Source organism: Oncorhynchus mykiss, chromosome 5, assembly GCF_013265735.2.
Source record: "Oncorhynchus mykiss isolate Arlee chromosome 5, USDA_OmykA_1.1, whole genome shotgun sequence".
Lineage (NCBI taxonomy): Eukaryota > Metazoa > Chordata > Actinopteri > Salmoniformes > Salmonidae > Oncorhynchus > Oncorhynchus mykiss.
This window is the reverse complement of record NC_048569.1, coordinates 59,699,059-59,714,384: the sequence shown is the minus strand read 5'-3', so window position 1 is coordinate 59,714,384 and position 15,326 is coordinate 59,699,059. Positions and strand designations below refer to the sequence as shown.

Genomic DNA, 15,326 nt, shown 5'->3' with positions numbered 1-15,326 from the left:
ACTTTTGCCAGTCCCAAGCCTGGATAAAGGAGGAGAGTTGGAATTGTGACATTAAAAAAAACAAGAATCGACAGAATAAAGTTCATTTGTAGTTCTAAATATATTTAGGGTATTTTTTACTCACCTTTTGTCTCTCCCACGATGTTATTCCTCTCTCCTACAGCGTACATCACAATTTCATGCATATGGCAAATTATGCAAATTAGGCGATGACGTCTTTTCGCGACTTTTAGGACAGCCAATAGCTACTTTCCTTACTGAGGAGTTGGCAACACTGTTTCCGAGTTGTCTTGAACGTGTGTGATGACGCGTCGGTGCTACGTGTCTAGGAAGTAATCCAGTCAACATGGCGACGCAACAAGGAGATGTTGATGAACTCTTCGACGTGAAAAATGCTTATTACATTGGCAGTTATCAACAATGTATCAATGAAGCTCAGAAGGTTAAGGTGATAAATCTGCTGACAAACCGTTTGTGCAACATGGCTAATAGCTAGTCTTTCTGTAGTCTCGATGTAATACGTTTGAACTAGCTAGCTAATCAGCTAACGTTAGTACTAGCTGCTAACGTTAACATCTCTGTTATAAAAGCAATTCAGTGAATTAATAGATGATGTTAAATCAAAAACATCACCTACTTGCTATTTTCCTCTTTACAGCCAACAACACCTGAGAAGGAGGTTGAGAGAGACATGTTTCTGTACAGAGCCTATATTGCCCAGGTAACTTCATAATTGCACAGATGGCGATATATTTATTAGAACGTCAAATTACGTGAGTGTAACCTTAGTGTCACTGTGCAATAAATTACTATATTGTTTTTATTGTCTAATCTTGAACTATAACTTTATCATCGGAAATGCCTCCATTTTAAGTGCCATTAAGACACTGCCTGTCAGTACTGTATCAGTTGTCATCTGTATAATTTCAGAGGAAGTATGCTGTGGTGATGGATGACATCAAGGCCAGCTCCTCACCAGAACTCCAGGCTGTCAAGATGTTTGCTGAGTATCGCGCCAACGAGGGCAAAAGGTTTTATTCCATGAAACAGTCAATATAACAACCCACCTGTGTAATTAATGTGAAAGGCTTTTTGTCGGCTCCTTTGGTGGTTTAGAAATATTGCTATTTTTTTTTGCTTGTGCAGGGATGCCATTGTGGCTGAACTTGACAAGAAAATGAGCAAGAATGTAGATGTGGCCAACACAACCTTCCTGCTCATGGCTGCGTCCATTTACTACCATGAGATGAACTCGGATGCTGCCTTGAGGACCCTGCACCAGGGAGAAAGTCTGGAGTGGTAAGGACGATCACAGGATACTATTCACGTTTGTAGCCCCTGTTATTATGTGTTATGCGATACGTGAATGTCCCTCTTTTTTTTTCAGCATGGCAATGACCATTCAGGTGCTGCTGAGTTTAGACCGTGTTGATTTGGCAAGGTATGTCCACTTGACACACACCATCTGATTAAGTAACTTTTAAGTAAATTTAGTTATTAAAGGATTCAGCAAATTGAGCATATGATTCAGTGTTGTTCATATATGGTGTTATTTACTTATTTTGACACGAAGGAAAGAGCTGAAGAAGATGCAGGAGCAGGACGAGGATGCCACACTGACCCAACTGTCCACGGCCTGGGTCAACATCGCTGTTGTGAGTGTCAGCCCATAGCGAAGATCCCTACATGCTATAATACAACATTGGAGCGAGCGGGCCTCATTGCCCCTCACCTGAAAGAAATGGGCTTTTGACAGAGCACCACTCTCAATGGAAAAGTAGTCATCAATTTAGGACTGAAGTCCACTCAATTTCTGTCTTCTGATCAACAGAAGAAAAAAAGGACTTGACTTTCCCTTTTTTTTCAGGGAGGAGAGAAGCTGCAGGATGCTTACTACATCTTCCAGGAGATGTCGGATAAGTACTCCCCCACTTTGCTTCTGCTGAATGGCCAGGCTGCCTGCCATATGGCCCAGAACAAGTGGGAGGAGGCAGAGGGGGTTCTCCAGGAGGCACTAGACAAGGTCATTATTTACCTCGCATGCATTCTTATCTTAATCAACTGTAGACATATTTCAGAGATTAATTTGTAGATGTGTAGAGGGGTGTTTTAATATAGATGAACACTATTTGATAGCATAACATTATAGGGTGTTACAGTGAATACATTTTAATAGTACAATTTGAATTAGTTAAACCAATAAGTGGTGTCTGTCTTATCCAACCATATCAATACAAGTTTAGTGTCTTCAAGCAAAATACTTGCAATTTTAGCAATTGACCAGTAGGTGATAGAAATACACTAGTAATGCAGTTGTATTCATATTTCAGAAAATGTGCTGGAACATGTATGAATGAAGCGGGATAACGAGCGAGGTTATACAGTGCACCGAGACATTTCTATGAGGAAAAAGAGGGTGTTTTCCAACCTCTTATAGAGTCTGTTTTTCCCCTAACAGGACAGCAGCCACCCTGAGACTTTGATCAACCTGATTGTGCTGACCCAGCACTTAGGCAAAGCTCCTGAGGTGAGACTTTGCATCAGTTTTGCCACAAATACTGAGAAATATTTGTCGGACATTATCAAAGCTTTGGAATGACAAAAGAGGGTTTATTCAATTTGTAGATATCTTGCACATTAGTGTCCTTCTCCTTGAATAGCAATAAACTTCAAAGACAAAGTTCTAGGGATAAAGTCGCTCCCCCCCCGCCACCCCTCCCCCAAAAATATGCTTGTGCCAGATTGAGGTGACAGTGAGTAAATAATCAATAGAATCTTGACTATCTACAGAATGGTTCCTTCAATGGGGGTCAAAGTAATCACTGATTACCCATCAAGGTTATTTAGCTCGCCTGAGGTGTATATAGATAAGACCTTGTTCTAATGATTTATGATCAATGTTTTTATAGGCATGAATTTCCTTAGCATCAATCTGTTTTGTATTTGTTTGCAGGTAACCAACAGGTATCTCTCTCAACTGAAAGATGCCCATAGAGCTCACCCCTTCCTTAAAGACTACCTGACCAAGGTACGTTGATTACATTTTCCCTTACACAGTTCTACTTCATCTTGAAACAATGCATTCTTCCTTGTTACAGCTGTTGGTCAACCTTAGCTTTCTTGGAAGTAAATGAAATTATCTGATTGGTGAGCACTGCAGCATATCTAGTCTAAGCATTTAAAACTAGTTTTGACTTTAATTTCATAGACTTCACTACACATAATTATCCATTAAAAAAAGTGTATATCAACATTGAAAAGTCAAGTTGTATCATTTGTTAGACCAGTTTATTTCTGTCCACAACAGTGTCGCTAGTTAAACATTTTCTACCGTGTGTTAAATGCTTCTCCTTTTTTACCTCAGGAGAATGAATTTGACAGACTGACGATGCAGTATGCTCCCACTGCAACTGCTTGAGACAATGGAGACATCTGTTTGGACCCCAAAACATTATTAATACTGGACACACAACTGATTTCTCCATATCTTTTTGTCTATCAATATGGGAAACGCTAAACTGTATAGATTAAAATTGACATGAATGTTTAGAAATTTGAATAATAAAAATATTGAATAATAATATTACTGTACACATATTTTCTTTATACTCACACGTACAGGTATTTGTAGTACATGAAATGTCCCTTCTGATAATGTCTCTTTTGATGTTTGTAACATCTGCATTTCTCTCATTGAGAAATGCTTCCTGTCACTCTGTTTCCTTTTAGCATTCCTCTAAAATGTACAATAAATGTTTTATGACCCGGTTTACACCCAGTGTGAGTTTTTTGGGGGTATCTGTACTTTACTATTTATTTTTTTGACAACTTTTACTTCACTACATTCCTGAAGAAAATGATGTACTTTCTACTCCATGTATTTTCCCTGACACCCAAAAGTACTCGTTACATTTTGAATGCTTAGTAGGACAGGAAAATGGTCTAATCCACACACTTATCAAGTGAACATTCCTGGCCATCCCTGCGGACTCACTAAACACAATAAGGAAATGGTGCTGTATGATAAGGAATTTGAAATTATTTATACTTTCGATTCTTAAGTATATTTTAACCCAAATACTTTTAGACTTTAACTCAAGTAGGATTTTACTGGGTGACATTTACTTGAGTCATTTTCTATTAAGGTATCTTTACTTTTACCACTGGTGTTAGTGTGAAACCAGTGGTGGAGGGTACACACAGTTTATCAATATTTTTTAATTTATCATTCTATTGAAATTCATGGATTATGGCCCGACGAGACCACGCTAGAGGTAGACAATGTTTCCTCCTTTATGTGTTTGAAACTATACATTTTGTAAATGAGTGGTGCCATTAAATTCATGAAAATCCTGCAAGGTTGCAGTGCTTGGTTCTTGACAGACTCAAACCGGTGTGTCTGGCACCCTACTGCCATACCCCGTTCAAAAGCACTTAATTATTTTGTCCATTCACCCTCAGAATAGCACATACACAATCCATGTCTCAAGGTTTAAGAATCCTTATTTAACCTGTCTCCTCCCCTTCATCTACACTGATTGAAGTGGATTGGACATGGAGTAAATGGATTTCATAGTATTTGAATGTGTTTTCTGGAACAGTCGACATCTTGTTGATGTGCATCGGTCTGCTGTTACATGTTGCGCTGTCGCTTTAAATTATCTCAGTTTAAAAAAAATCCCAGTACTTGAAAGTAGTGGGCCATAATTACGTCAGCGCCTCTGCTTTTTTCTTCATTCAATTAGTTAGAATGGTTTTAGGTGCGGGTGCTGAACATTATAGTCTTGCCGGTAAAAACGTTTACTAGCAGTACTTTTAATATTGTAACCAGAGAGGTTTCAAGTGCCGTGTGGAATCATGTTCTACATTGATTCCCATTAAAACAGCACGCATTTTTCTGTCACTTATCAAGACGCAGCATCACAGACACAGCATCACAGACACCGCAGGACACGACTAGCAGCGGAACGACAGAGGAAGGCGAACATTGTGAGGATATCTGGTCTTTTATCGGCGTTATTGGTTATTTTCTTAGTATTAGAAATGTTTCAGGACCACTGGTTTGGTATCTGGTAGGAATAGGTTATTGTAGCTGATGAAATGACGAAGATATGTTATATAAGGCGAATAACGGAGATCAGACAGAATTTAACGTTGGCCTCACAAGAATCGCATGTGATACCTCGACTGTACCGCTCTCTAGTATGGTACATCTTTAGTTTAGGTAGCTATCCAGATAGCTAATAATACTTACTGGATTTGTTTTTCTTGGCACACGGACGTGATTTTACAGTTACATCTAATCTCGGATAGATTCAACTAACGTTAGTTTGGTAGCCGTTTTAAATGCTGGTCTACCCGGTATTGTGTAAATTCAATTTAGCGCGCTAGTCGGCTAACAAGCTAACGTTAGCTACAAAATAAGAATTGCCAAAATTCTGGCCAATGTTTACTAGGTCATAGAATACAGTAGCTTGTAATTCTAATAATTATAGCTAGGTAATTAACGTTGGCTATTAAATACATCCAGCCGGTTTACCCATGGTTTTTGTAGGTTTATAATCCAATCAGACATAAATGATCTTCATGTGAAATGAACCCACGTCCTAATTTAGAACAGAAAGAATTAACATTAGGCCACTTGAGACTAGGTTAAGCTGCTATATAACTAGCTAGATACAGTAGTTTGGACGCGTCGGGATCTTGCCTGGCTACCTCCTGTACAAAGAAAACACGCAGATCATACTGTCTGTGTCAGTTTTCTAAATCGCCGTTTTCCGTGCGGACACAATGGACAGTCACACGGATGATGACAGTATGAGAGTCGGGGAGGTGGAACCCATGCCTGGCTATACGGGTCTCCTAACGAGAGCGTCTACTGTGATGCTCAGTGCCTTGAGAGACTGCAGCGCGTGCGGTCTAGAGCTCTCTAAAAGGACGCTCCTGGATAACGCTTATATTACATGGACCGAAATCGGCCTTTTCTTCATGTGCGCCGTTATGTGGACGCAGATACGACGGGGACTAACAGAATGTCTGTTCAAGGTAGATACACCCCCCATACCCAGCTTTCCCCTCAATCTTGCATACTATACATTCACATACACTTTTCTCCACGAAATACATAAATTCTCTCTTTACTTCAAGAACCATGAGCCTTATTTTCGTTCCCTAATTACAGGAGCCTTCTATCAGAGTTCAGCCTTCATTGGGTGTTTATAAAGGCGTTCATGTCACATGTTTCATATACCTTGCAGTATAACTGAAATAAGATAACCAATGTATTTCAATTATGGTGAATTACATTTTACTTTTCATGCCCACCACAGGTTATTATTTAACACTGGTCTGTTTCTCTCTGGTATAAATTCATAAATTATTCTCCTTGCTGAATTCAACAATTGTTGTCTACTGTACTGGGGCTTGTCCTCCTGACAAGTTAATCTTGATGCCCATCAAATTGAATCATATGATGAATACCTTCATTCTGAGGAAGGCCTACACGCTACACTCCGATACCTTTAGTGTCTCAGTGTGTGTCAACTTGTAGTTCCCAACCAGGGGTTCTAGGAACACAGGGGGTCCTTGAGAACACTAATGAGACCATAGGCTTAATGGTAAAATGCACATGAGAGGGTACTTTAGGCATACTCCGGGCAGAGCAAAATTCACTGTTGTAGCCAAAATCAAGATCAGATACCAGGAAACTGATTCAATAAGACTACGGAAACCCTTCACCTCAGCTAATGACTCTGCAATAAAATATTAACTCCCGGGTTACAAAGACCAGAGCAGAGATGTGGCAAGCAAGCTTTGCTGAGGAGATTAAGGACACATACATGTGAACCACAGACAGCACCTTTTTTCTAAGAGTGTAGGCTATCTAGAACCTCAAAGGGTTCTTCGGCTGTCCCCATAGGATAACCCTTTGAAGACCGCTTTTTGATCCAGGTAGAACCTTTTTGGGTTCCATGTAAAACCCTTTCCACAGAGGATTCTATCTGGAACCTAAAAGGGTGCTCTTATGGGGACAGCCAAAGAACCCTTTTGGAACTCTTTTTTTCTAAGGCCTCCCTAATCATTGGTGATTGGCTTAAGGCCGTAGACTGATGAGGAAATCAATGCATGTGAGATCTACTACTACAGTAGCATTGTCTCTCAAGCTACTGTCACACTCACACAAGCGGGTTAAGACAGTGGTTTCCTGGCGCGTGCTCAAACTATCATCAAAAAAGCAATATTCAGCAATTCTAGGTTGTTTTGTCATTTATTTTCGAGTAGCCTAGTAGCTAGCGTCTCTTTTTATTTTTTCCCCCACACACATTCAGTCAGTTATCCATCAATGAATGTGTTACACACCATTAGCATATCTTTGCCTGTCAATGAATGAATACATTCATAATCCTCCCAGCTTTTGGCTCCATGACAGTAGTAGGGGACTCAAGGCTCTCCTGAGAGATGCACAGACTCTGACTCTCCCGCCTGGGGCATCATTTCAGCTAAACCAAGAGTATGGCAAAGTGACATGGGAAGGGATTTTGTATTCAGACCCTTTGACTTTTTCCACATTTTGTTATGCCTTATTCTAAAATTGATTAAATAAATGTTTTTCCTCATCAATCTACACACAATATCCCATAATGACAGAGCGAAAACAGTTTTTTAGAAAAATGATTACTTAAAAAAAAACAGATACCTTATTTACATAAATATTCAGACCCTTTGCTATGAGACTCGAAATTGAGCACAGGTGCATCCTGTTTCCAGTTTGGAAACATCAAGACTGTTCCTAGAGCTGGCCGCCCTGCAAACTGAGCAATCGGGGGAGAAGGGCCTTGGTCAGGGAGGTGACCGAGAACCCGATGGTCACTCTGACAGAGTTCCTTTATGGAGATGGGAGAACCTTCCAGAAGGACAACCATCTCTGCAGCACTCCACCAATCAGGCCTTTATGGTAGAGTGGCCAGACGGAAGCCACTCCTCAGTAAAATACATGTGACAGGCTGATTGGAGTTTACCAAAAGGCACCTAAAGGACTCTCACACCATGAGAAACAAGATTCTCTGGTTTGATGAAACCAAGATTGAACTTTTTGGTCTGGAGGAAACCTGGCATCATCCCTATAGTGAAGCATGGTGGTGGCAGCATCATGCTGTGGGGGTTTTTCAGCGGCAATGACTTGGAGACTAGTCAGGATCGAGGGAAAGATGAACGGAGCAAAGTACAGAGAGATCCTTGATGAAAACCTGCTCAGGACCTCCAACAGGACAACAGCCCTAAGCACACAGCCAAGACAATGCAGGAGTGGCTTCGGGACAGGTCTCTGAATGTCCTTGAGTGGCCCAACCAGAGCCCGGCCTTGAACCCGATCGAAACATCTCTGGAGAGACCTGAAAATAGTTGTGCATTGATGGTCCCCATCCAACCTGACAGCGCTTGAGAGGATCTGCAGAGAAGAATGGGAGAAATTCCCAAAATACAGGTGTGCCAGGCTTGAAGCGTCATACCCAAGAAGACTCGAGGCTGTACAACAAAGTACTGAGTAAAGAGTCTGAATAGTTATGTAAATGTGATACTTCAGTTGTATTTTTTTTTTATACATTTGCAAACATTTCTAAAAACCTGTTTATGCTTTGTCATTATGGGTTATTGTGTGTAGATTGATGAGGGAAAATATTATTTAATCAATTTTAGAATAAGGCTGTAACATAACAAAATGTGGAAAAAGTCAAGGGATCTGAATACTTTCCAGATGCATATCGATTATCACGTTGAAATCAATAGCTCGGTAGGGGGAGATGAGGTTGCGTGTCCTGTTAAAACTAACACCGCTCAATACCCACACAGAATATAGGAATCATTTTCACATCACTGGTTAGAGGACAGTTTGTAGAAGACATCTAGCTACATTTTGAAGTGATGCATTTTGATTCAAGTGGGTCGCCAACGTGGTAAGTGTAGCACAACACTTTTTGGTTAATCCCTTCCATCGGTATCATGCTGAAATCAATAGAACAGGGGGCAAACGTTTTGGAGTGTAGCACGTTTTAAACTAACTCTATTCAAAGTCTACACGGAAACTTGAAATAACCTACACATCGTTGGTTGAATGAGGACTTGTAAGAAGGCTTATATCTTATATTTTGATTGTTGAATGTTGATTTCGGGAGGCTGCCATCACGGGAAAGGGAACAGACCACTATTTCTGTTAGTTAACGTAACCCCAGGGATGGGCAACTTTAATGTAAAACATTGTGAGCAGAACATTTTAGTGGCCCCCCTCTTGCCAGCAGAGATTTTGTAGTTTTTGTTTCAGAGTTAATTTCGTGCAATTCTATACATTTTATCTTGGGGTGTAGGGAAAATGTTGCAGTTTAAAGCAGGTTTCCTGCAATTCTACACATTTTGCCATGGGGCGGAGAGGAAAATGAACTGTTTTACACTTAATTTCCTGCAATTCTACACATTTTGCCATGGGGCGGAGAGAAATGTTTGCTGTTTTTGATATGATATTTGAGTGAGACTGACTATCAAAGTCATTGGGGATCCCTCATCCAGCAATTTGACCATGATAAGTTTAGATAGTTTAGCGGCCAGTCAATTTAGCAATCTAAAATATGTTAGCTGTCATGGACTAATTGAGTGACTATCAGTGACTGACATAACAAAATAAAAACTGCTGATACACAACCAAATTTCGAAATTGCACCTTGTGTATTCTACTATTCTAACTCGCAACAGTAAGTTGAGACTCCGACTGAGTAAAAAGAAAATAGGGGTGGCCACCAGTTGCCCATCCCTGACTTAAATTAATCATGATGAGGCATAGGATATCAACAGTGTAAACAGTTGGCTGCTTTTTAAGTGATTGTTTGTCAAATCCATGTCTTGGTGTGTGGCCAGCGACTTTTATAGAGAGACCGCATCAAATTTGTTGTGCCATTTCATAAGTCCTGCGCATCCCAGCGTGTGACAAAATCAACAGTAACAAAACAAAGATCTATTTTAAGCAATCAGTCTTATGTCATCACGATGACTATAAACCTTTATAATAATATCACCAATCTGAGGTAAAAAAGGATGTGTAATTCCACTCAATTCTTTGAGGTGAAAATGTAAGTTTGTGTAAGGTAACAAACGGTCCAATTTCCAGGGAAATTTGTGGAATATACAATACTTTAATATGGCAAAATAATTCTGTCAATTTAAAGTGATAGTATATGTTGCCCACTCAAACAATTTCACACTCATTTAACCATTTACAGAGTAAAAAAATGCTCTCAAACACAATTTAACCAGGTACTCTAGACTAGCCTCTCCATAGTGTCTATGCAGCAGCCTGATCGTTTGACGTCCCTACTAATATGACTTGGATTGGCCTTTGGTTGCTGGACAGTAAAATAACGTTGATTTGTAAACCAATAGAACATGCAATAAATGCTGGTTGGCTAAGCTCGGCTACTTTGAAACAAGGTATGACATGCTTCATAAAATGACATAAAACGAGGTTAAATAGGTTTTAAACAATTATGTTTATGGTTAAATAGTTCCTAAATGCTGGCTGCCTCCGCTGAGATTCAAGGTGGGTGATGTGCTGTGCGCAACAGGCACCTTCCTTCACTCTCAGGTCACGTGACCATTTGATCTGCACGAACTGTGCCTCAAGTATGTCGACAGAATAAAGCATTTCGTCGTTAATGTTAATTACACTTCATTATAATTTGTCAAACATGACTATATTAAAGTTTAGGCTATATTAAAGTTTGGCAAAGTTTTGTTGGCGACTCCCTCATGTCCGCATCGAGTTGGACATGAGGCTGTATGCATATCACCTACACTTTGACTTGTAGGCTTTTTTATTTACAGTGCCTTGCAAAAGTATTCATCGCCTTTGGTGTTTTTCCTATTTTGTTGCATTAAGACCTGAAATATAAATGGATTTTTATTTGGATTTCATGTAATGGACAAAATAGTCCAAATTGGTGAAGTGAAATGAAAAAAAGAACTTGTTTCAAAAAATTCAAAAACTGAAAAGTGATGTGTATTCACCCCTTTGCCATGAAGCACCTAAATAAGATCTGGTGCAACCTGTGTCACTTGACCTGTCACATGATCTCAGTATATATACACCTGTTCTGAAAGTCCCCAGGGTCTGCAACACCACTAAGCAAGGGGCACCACCAAGCAAGCGGAACCATGAAGACCAAGGAGCTCTACAGATCAGAGTTGGGTTATAAAAAAATATCAGAAACTCTGAACATCCCACAGAGCACAATCAAATCCATTATTAAAAAATGGAAAGAATATGGTACCACAATAACCCTGAAGGAGCTGCAAAGCTCCACACCGTAGATTGGAGTATCTGTCCATAGGACCACTTTTAGCTGTACACTCCACAGAGCTGGGCTTTACGGAAGTGGACAGAAAAATGCCATTGCTTAAAGAAAAAAATAAGCAAACACGTTTGGTGTTCGCCAAAAGGCATGTGGGAGCCTCCCCAAACATATGTAAGAAGGTACTCTGGTCAGATGAGACTAAAATTGAGCTTTTTGGTCATCAAGGAAAACGCTATGTCTGGCACAAACCTAACACCTCTCATCACCTCGAGAACACCATCCTTCGAGAACAGCATCATGCTGTGGGGATGTTTTTCATCGGCAGGGACTGGGAAACTGGTCAGAATTGAAGGAATGATGGATGGCGCTAAATACAGGGAAATTCTTGAGGGAAACCTGTTTCAGTCTTCCAGAGATTTGAGACTGGGACGGAGGTTCACCTTCCAGCAGGACAATGACCCTAAGCATACTGCTTTAGCAACACTCAAGTGGTTTAAGGGGAAACATTTAAATGCCTTGGAATGGCCTAGTCAAAGCCTAGACCTCCATCCAAATTGAGAATCTGTGGTATGATTTAAAGATTGCTGTACACCAGCAGAACCCATCCAACTTGAAGGAACTGGAGCAGTTTTGCCTTGAAGAATGAGGCATATCCCAAGAGACTTGCAGTTGTAATTGCTGCAAAAGGTGGCTCTACAAAGTATTGACTTTGCGGGGGGTGAATAGTTATGCACACTCAAGTTTTCATTTTCTTTGTCTTATTTCTTGTTTGTTTCACAATAAAAAATATTTTGCATCTTCAAAGTGATGATACAAACCCCCCAAAAATCTATTTTAATTCCAGGCTGGAAGGAAACAGAATAGGAAAAATGCCAAGGGAGGTGAATACTTTCGCCAGCCACTGTATGTACATGAAAAATATATTTGAATATTATTCAAATTGTAACGGCTGTCTTGGGAAGAAGGTGAGGAGGACCAAGGTGCAGCGTGTTAAGTGTTCATGATGATTTTAATTAAAGAAAGCACTGAACACTGAATCAAAACAATAAACGATGACGTGAATTTACAAAACCGAAACAGTACCGTGTGGCCCAAACACTCCCACGGAAACAAACACCCACAAACCAAAAGTGAAACCCAGGCTACCTAGGTATGATTCTCAATCTGAGACAACTAACGACACCTGTTTCTGATTGAGAACCATATTAGGCCGAACACAAAAACCAACATAGAAAAACAAACAGACTGCCCACCCAAACTCACGCCCTGACCATACTAAAACAAAGAATAAAATAACAGAACTATGGTCAGAACGTGACACAAATGTTGGCCTTTGATACAATTCTGATCGGTGTAATTGTTTGATATTGTGATTTTAGTGTGAAATCTATATTCTTCTTGTCCGACAATTATTTTTGTAACTTGCCCCGGACAAGAGGACAAGCGTTAATGTTGAGCCCTGATGTCAAGTCAAACAGCAGTTGCCTAGCCAAAGCCATCTACTACAGCCAACTTTACCACTGCACTGTTTTGAGAAAAAGCCAAGTTGTTCCCTGCAGCTGCGTCGATGTGCTCTCCAAAAAAACAGCCAGCCATACAAACAGCCTTCGGTCTCGCTTCCAAGCGCCTGCATGGTCCTAACGTCAGCCCGCGAATCCCGCTAAACTGCATTTGCCTTTAATCGGAAATTGAATGATTTTGGTGTTGAGCGAGGTTATGACGACTGCCATACACTGCCGTGGCGCCCCTGTCTCTCGCACTGTTGGGGTTGACTGGGAGGTGCTCCAATGTCCATTCCAACAGATGTGGCTCACAGCTCATTATTAATTTGGACATCTGGCTGGGTTAGGAGTAAAGCTAAATGCTATATGTGGTCTGGGAATGGGCGGCTTTTTCCTTTTAGTCACAACTACTATGGACAGACCCTGGATGAGAAATGGCCGGGCCTTTCACAATTAATTACACTAGTACAATCTGATGGAACACTATTGGGGGTATTTCTCGAATTAAGTGTTTTGTGTGTGTTGCGTAAGACACACCCAAACAGTGATTGAGAAATGCCAAGGGATGTAAATCATGTTAACGAAAATTAGCATCCAGGGACGCATTGAGGCTAAACTATCTAGCTTTCATCTGAGGAATGGGTGTCACCGTGTACTCCAATATAGCCCAACAACTTCAGCCTCTCGTAGAATTAAGGGACGCCATAAATAAAACACAAGGCTTTTTGAAATCTCCTGGGTGCTCCTGTTCTACTACTCCCTTAAATATTTGAAGCTATCAGGGGACTATTCCCACAACCTCTGTCTCTGTGGCAGCATGGGTATATAAAGAAGCGTCTGAGATGGAGGGGGAGTAGAGAGAGACAGGACCTACAGTGAACCCACTGACTGACTGACGGACTGACTGACTGACTGCCTCTCATGCAGCAACAATAGTCTCTCTAATACAACAAACCCCCGACCGACCACACTGTAAAAACTCTGGGCACTAGTTACCTATAGACTAGGACTAGGACTTTTTTTTCCTTCCTGTGCACATGGTCAGAAGAAACTCCTGACCCTGAGAGTATGATATTGTGTCTGACATTGTGGTCATGTGGTACATGTCTTCACATAAGATGGCCTCTCTGACTTTACTGTGAAAAACACCTTTTTTAAGGACTTTCTATTTGGAGGATATAGACGCACACTGTTGAGCTCTGATTGGCAGATGGCTCAGAGCTGTCAGTCACCTTCAGGCTTTGTAGTTACTGTTGTTATTACACTGTCTTAACTCGGTCACTGCACTGCACCGAGGGCAGAGGTGTCGGCTAAGAGGACTTGGGCTCAGACAATAAACTGTAGGGCCCTAAAGGCTCTCTGTATCAGTGTTTGCCTTGTGTAAAACATTGGGATGCTGTTTATGATTAACTAACACTTACACTTGGTGGTACTGTTATTTTATTGCTATACACCTGCCTATATGACAAGGAGTTCAGTGTATGATTGTGTGCGGGTGTGTGCTTGTCTGCCTTGACTGTCTGTATATTTACTAGTGAGTGTGGGTGTGAAAGTGCACGATGCCTGACTTCCACTTCCTGCTGCTATAGAGCTGCAACTGGGGCCAGGGCTCGGCTAAGCTGGCGCAGCACACCCAGCTCTTATTAACGGGGCCAGTTTCGGCACTGATACATGGCCTGCCTGCTTCTCCACAGCCACAGCCTCTCAGGATCCGGGCAAACGTGCCAAGCCTAACTGAAACGCACTCGGCAGCAGTTTATAACCCCTCTTATGAATTCCTGTCTCCCGCTCGCAGCAAATACATGTACTTGACAGTGTTAGCCTGGTTTTAGAGCTTATCAACATTGGGCTATGTTTCAAAACCACTTGATGTAGAAGGCGCCCTCAACCACAGGTCTTGGATCAGATCCTAATGTAAACCATTTGGGGATGGGAAAATAATATAATCTGACCCTGTATCAGTGGTTAGGGGCAACTACCTACTGACTCTGTCAACATCTCTCCTGACTAACTAACTTCCTGGTTATTCTAATTTCTAAAACCGTCTGACATGAGCCATGACAAGTCACACATACAGGCTTAACGACTATTGTTATCAAACTGTAGTAGTGTAGTAAAACTATTTGTCTTGATTAAAAGTCCCAGCAGCCCTCAATTAAAGAGATGATCCTTACATCCTCTCATATAAATATTGATTAAGTGTAGCCGGTCTCTATATAACTGGCTTTAACAAAATAGCGTATGAAGAAGCAGACAGGAACTAATTTATTATGATTAACTAAACAACTCCTATAAATAACTTGTGTTTACCGGCTGTCTTTCCCCTGGCAAGCTAGAATGCACAGCCTTGACCACAACAACAAAACATGTCCCTCTGTAGAGAGACAGCACATTGTGGCTGTCAAACTTGGCAGAGCTCTGTAACCCCAACAACAAGGCTACTCTATGACAATACGATTGAGAGGGCAAAGGAAATCGGAGCTCATTG

The 15,326-nt window shown here is 40.9% G+C and overlaps 2 protein-coding genes across 3 annotated transcripts in view; both read left to right on the top strand.

The window, feature by feature from the left end:
• The first annotated feature begins 283 nt into the window (after nucleotides 1-283).
• On the top strand, nucleotides 284-3,770 carry cope (COPI coat complex subunit epsilon). Its single transcript, XM_021603603.2, has 10 exons — nucleotides 284-448; nucleotides 659-721; nucleotides 931-1,031; nucleotides 1,147-1,299; nucleotides 1,388-1,441; nucleotides 1,574-1,655; nucleotides 1,868-2,023; nucleotides 2,459-2,527; nucleotides 2,954-3,028; nucleotides 3,365-3,770. Exons 1-10 carry the CDS (start codon nucleotides 347-349, stop codon nucleotides 3,416-3,418), a joined length of 909 nt encoding a protein of 302 aa, XP_021459278.1. The 5' UTR covers nucleotides 284-346; the 3' UTR covers nucleotides 3,419-3,770.
• A 922-nt stretch (nucleotides 3,771-4,692) lies between these two features.
• LOC110524188 (ceramide synthase 1) overlaps nucleotides 4,693-15,326 on the top strand; it is a 43,778-nt gene continuing 33,144 nt past the window's right edge. The window contains exon 1 of one of the 2 annotated variants that reach the window (XM_021603601.2): nucleotides 4,693-6,045. In XM_021603601.2, coding sequence (XP_021459276.1) covers nucleotides 5,791-6,045 — 255 coding nt within the window. In that variant the 5' untranslated portion in view covers nucleotides 4,693-5,790. The remainder of the gene's footprint in view (nucleotides 6,046-15,326) is intronic. The other variant, XM_021603602.2, reaches the window with a different exon arrangement.

Coding starts and splice junctions, on each gene's coding strand:
- cope (XM_021603603.2), top strand. CDS start 347: ATGGCGACGCAACAAGGAGATGTTGATGAACTCTTCGACGTGAAAAAT. Junction 1,300..1,387: donor CAGGGAGAAAGTCTGGAGTG/GTAAGGACGATC, acceptor TTTTTTTTTCAG/CATGGCAATGACCATTCAGG. Junction 3,029..3,364: donor TTAAAGACTACCTGACCAAG/GTACGTTGATTA, acceptor TTTTTACCTCAG/GAGAATGAATTTGACAGACT.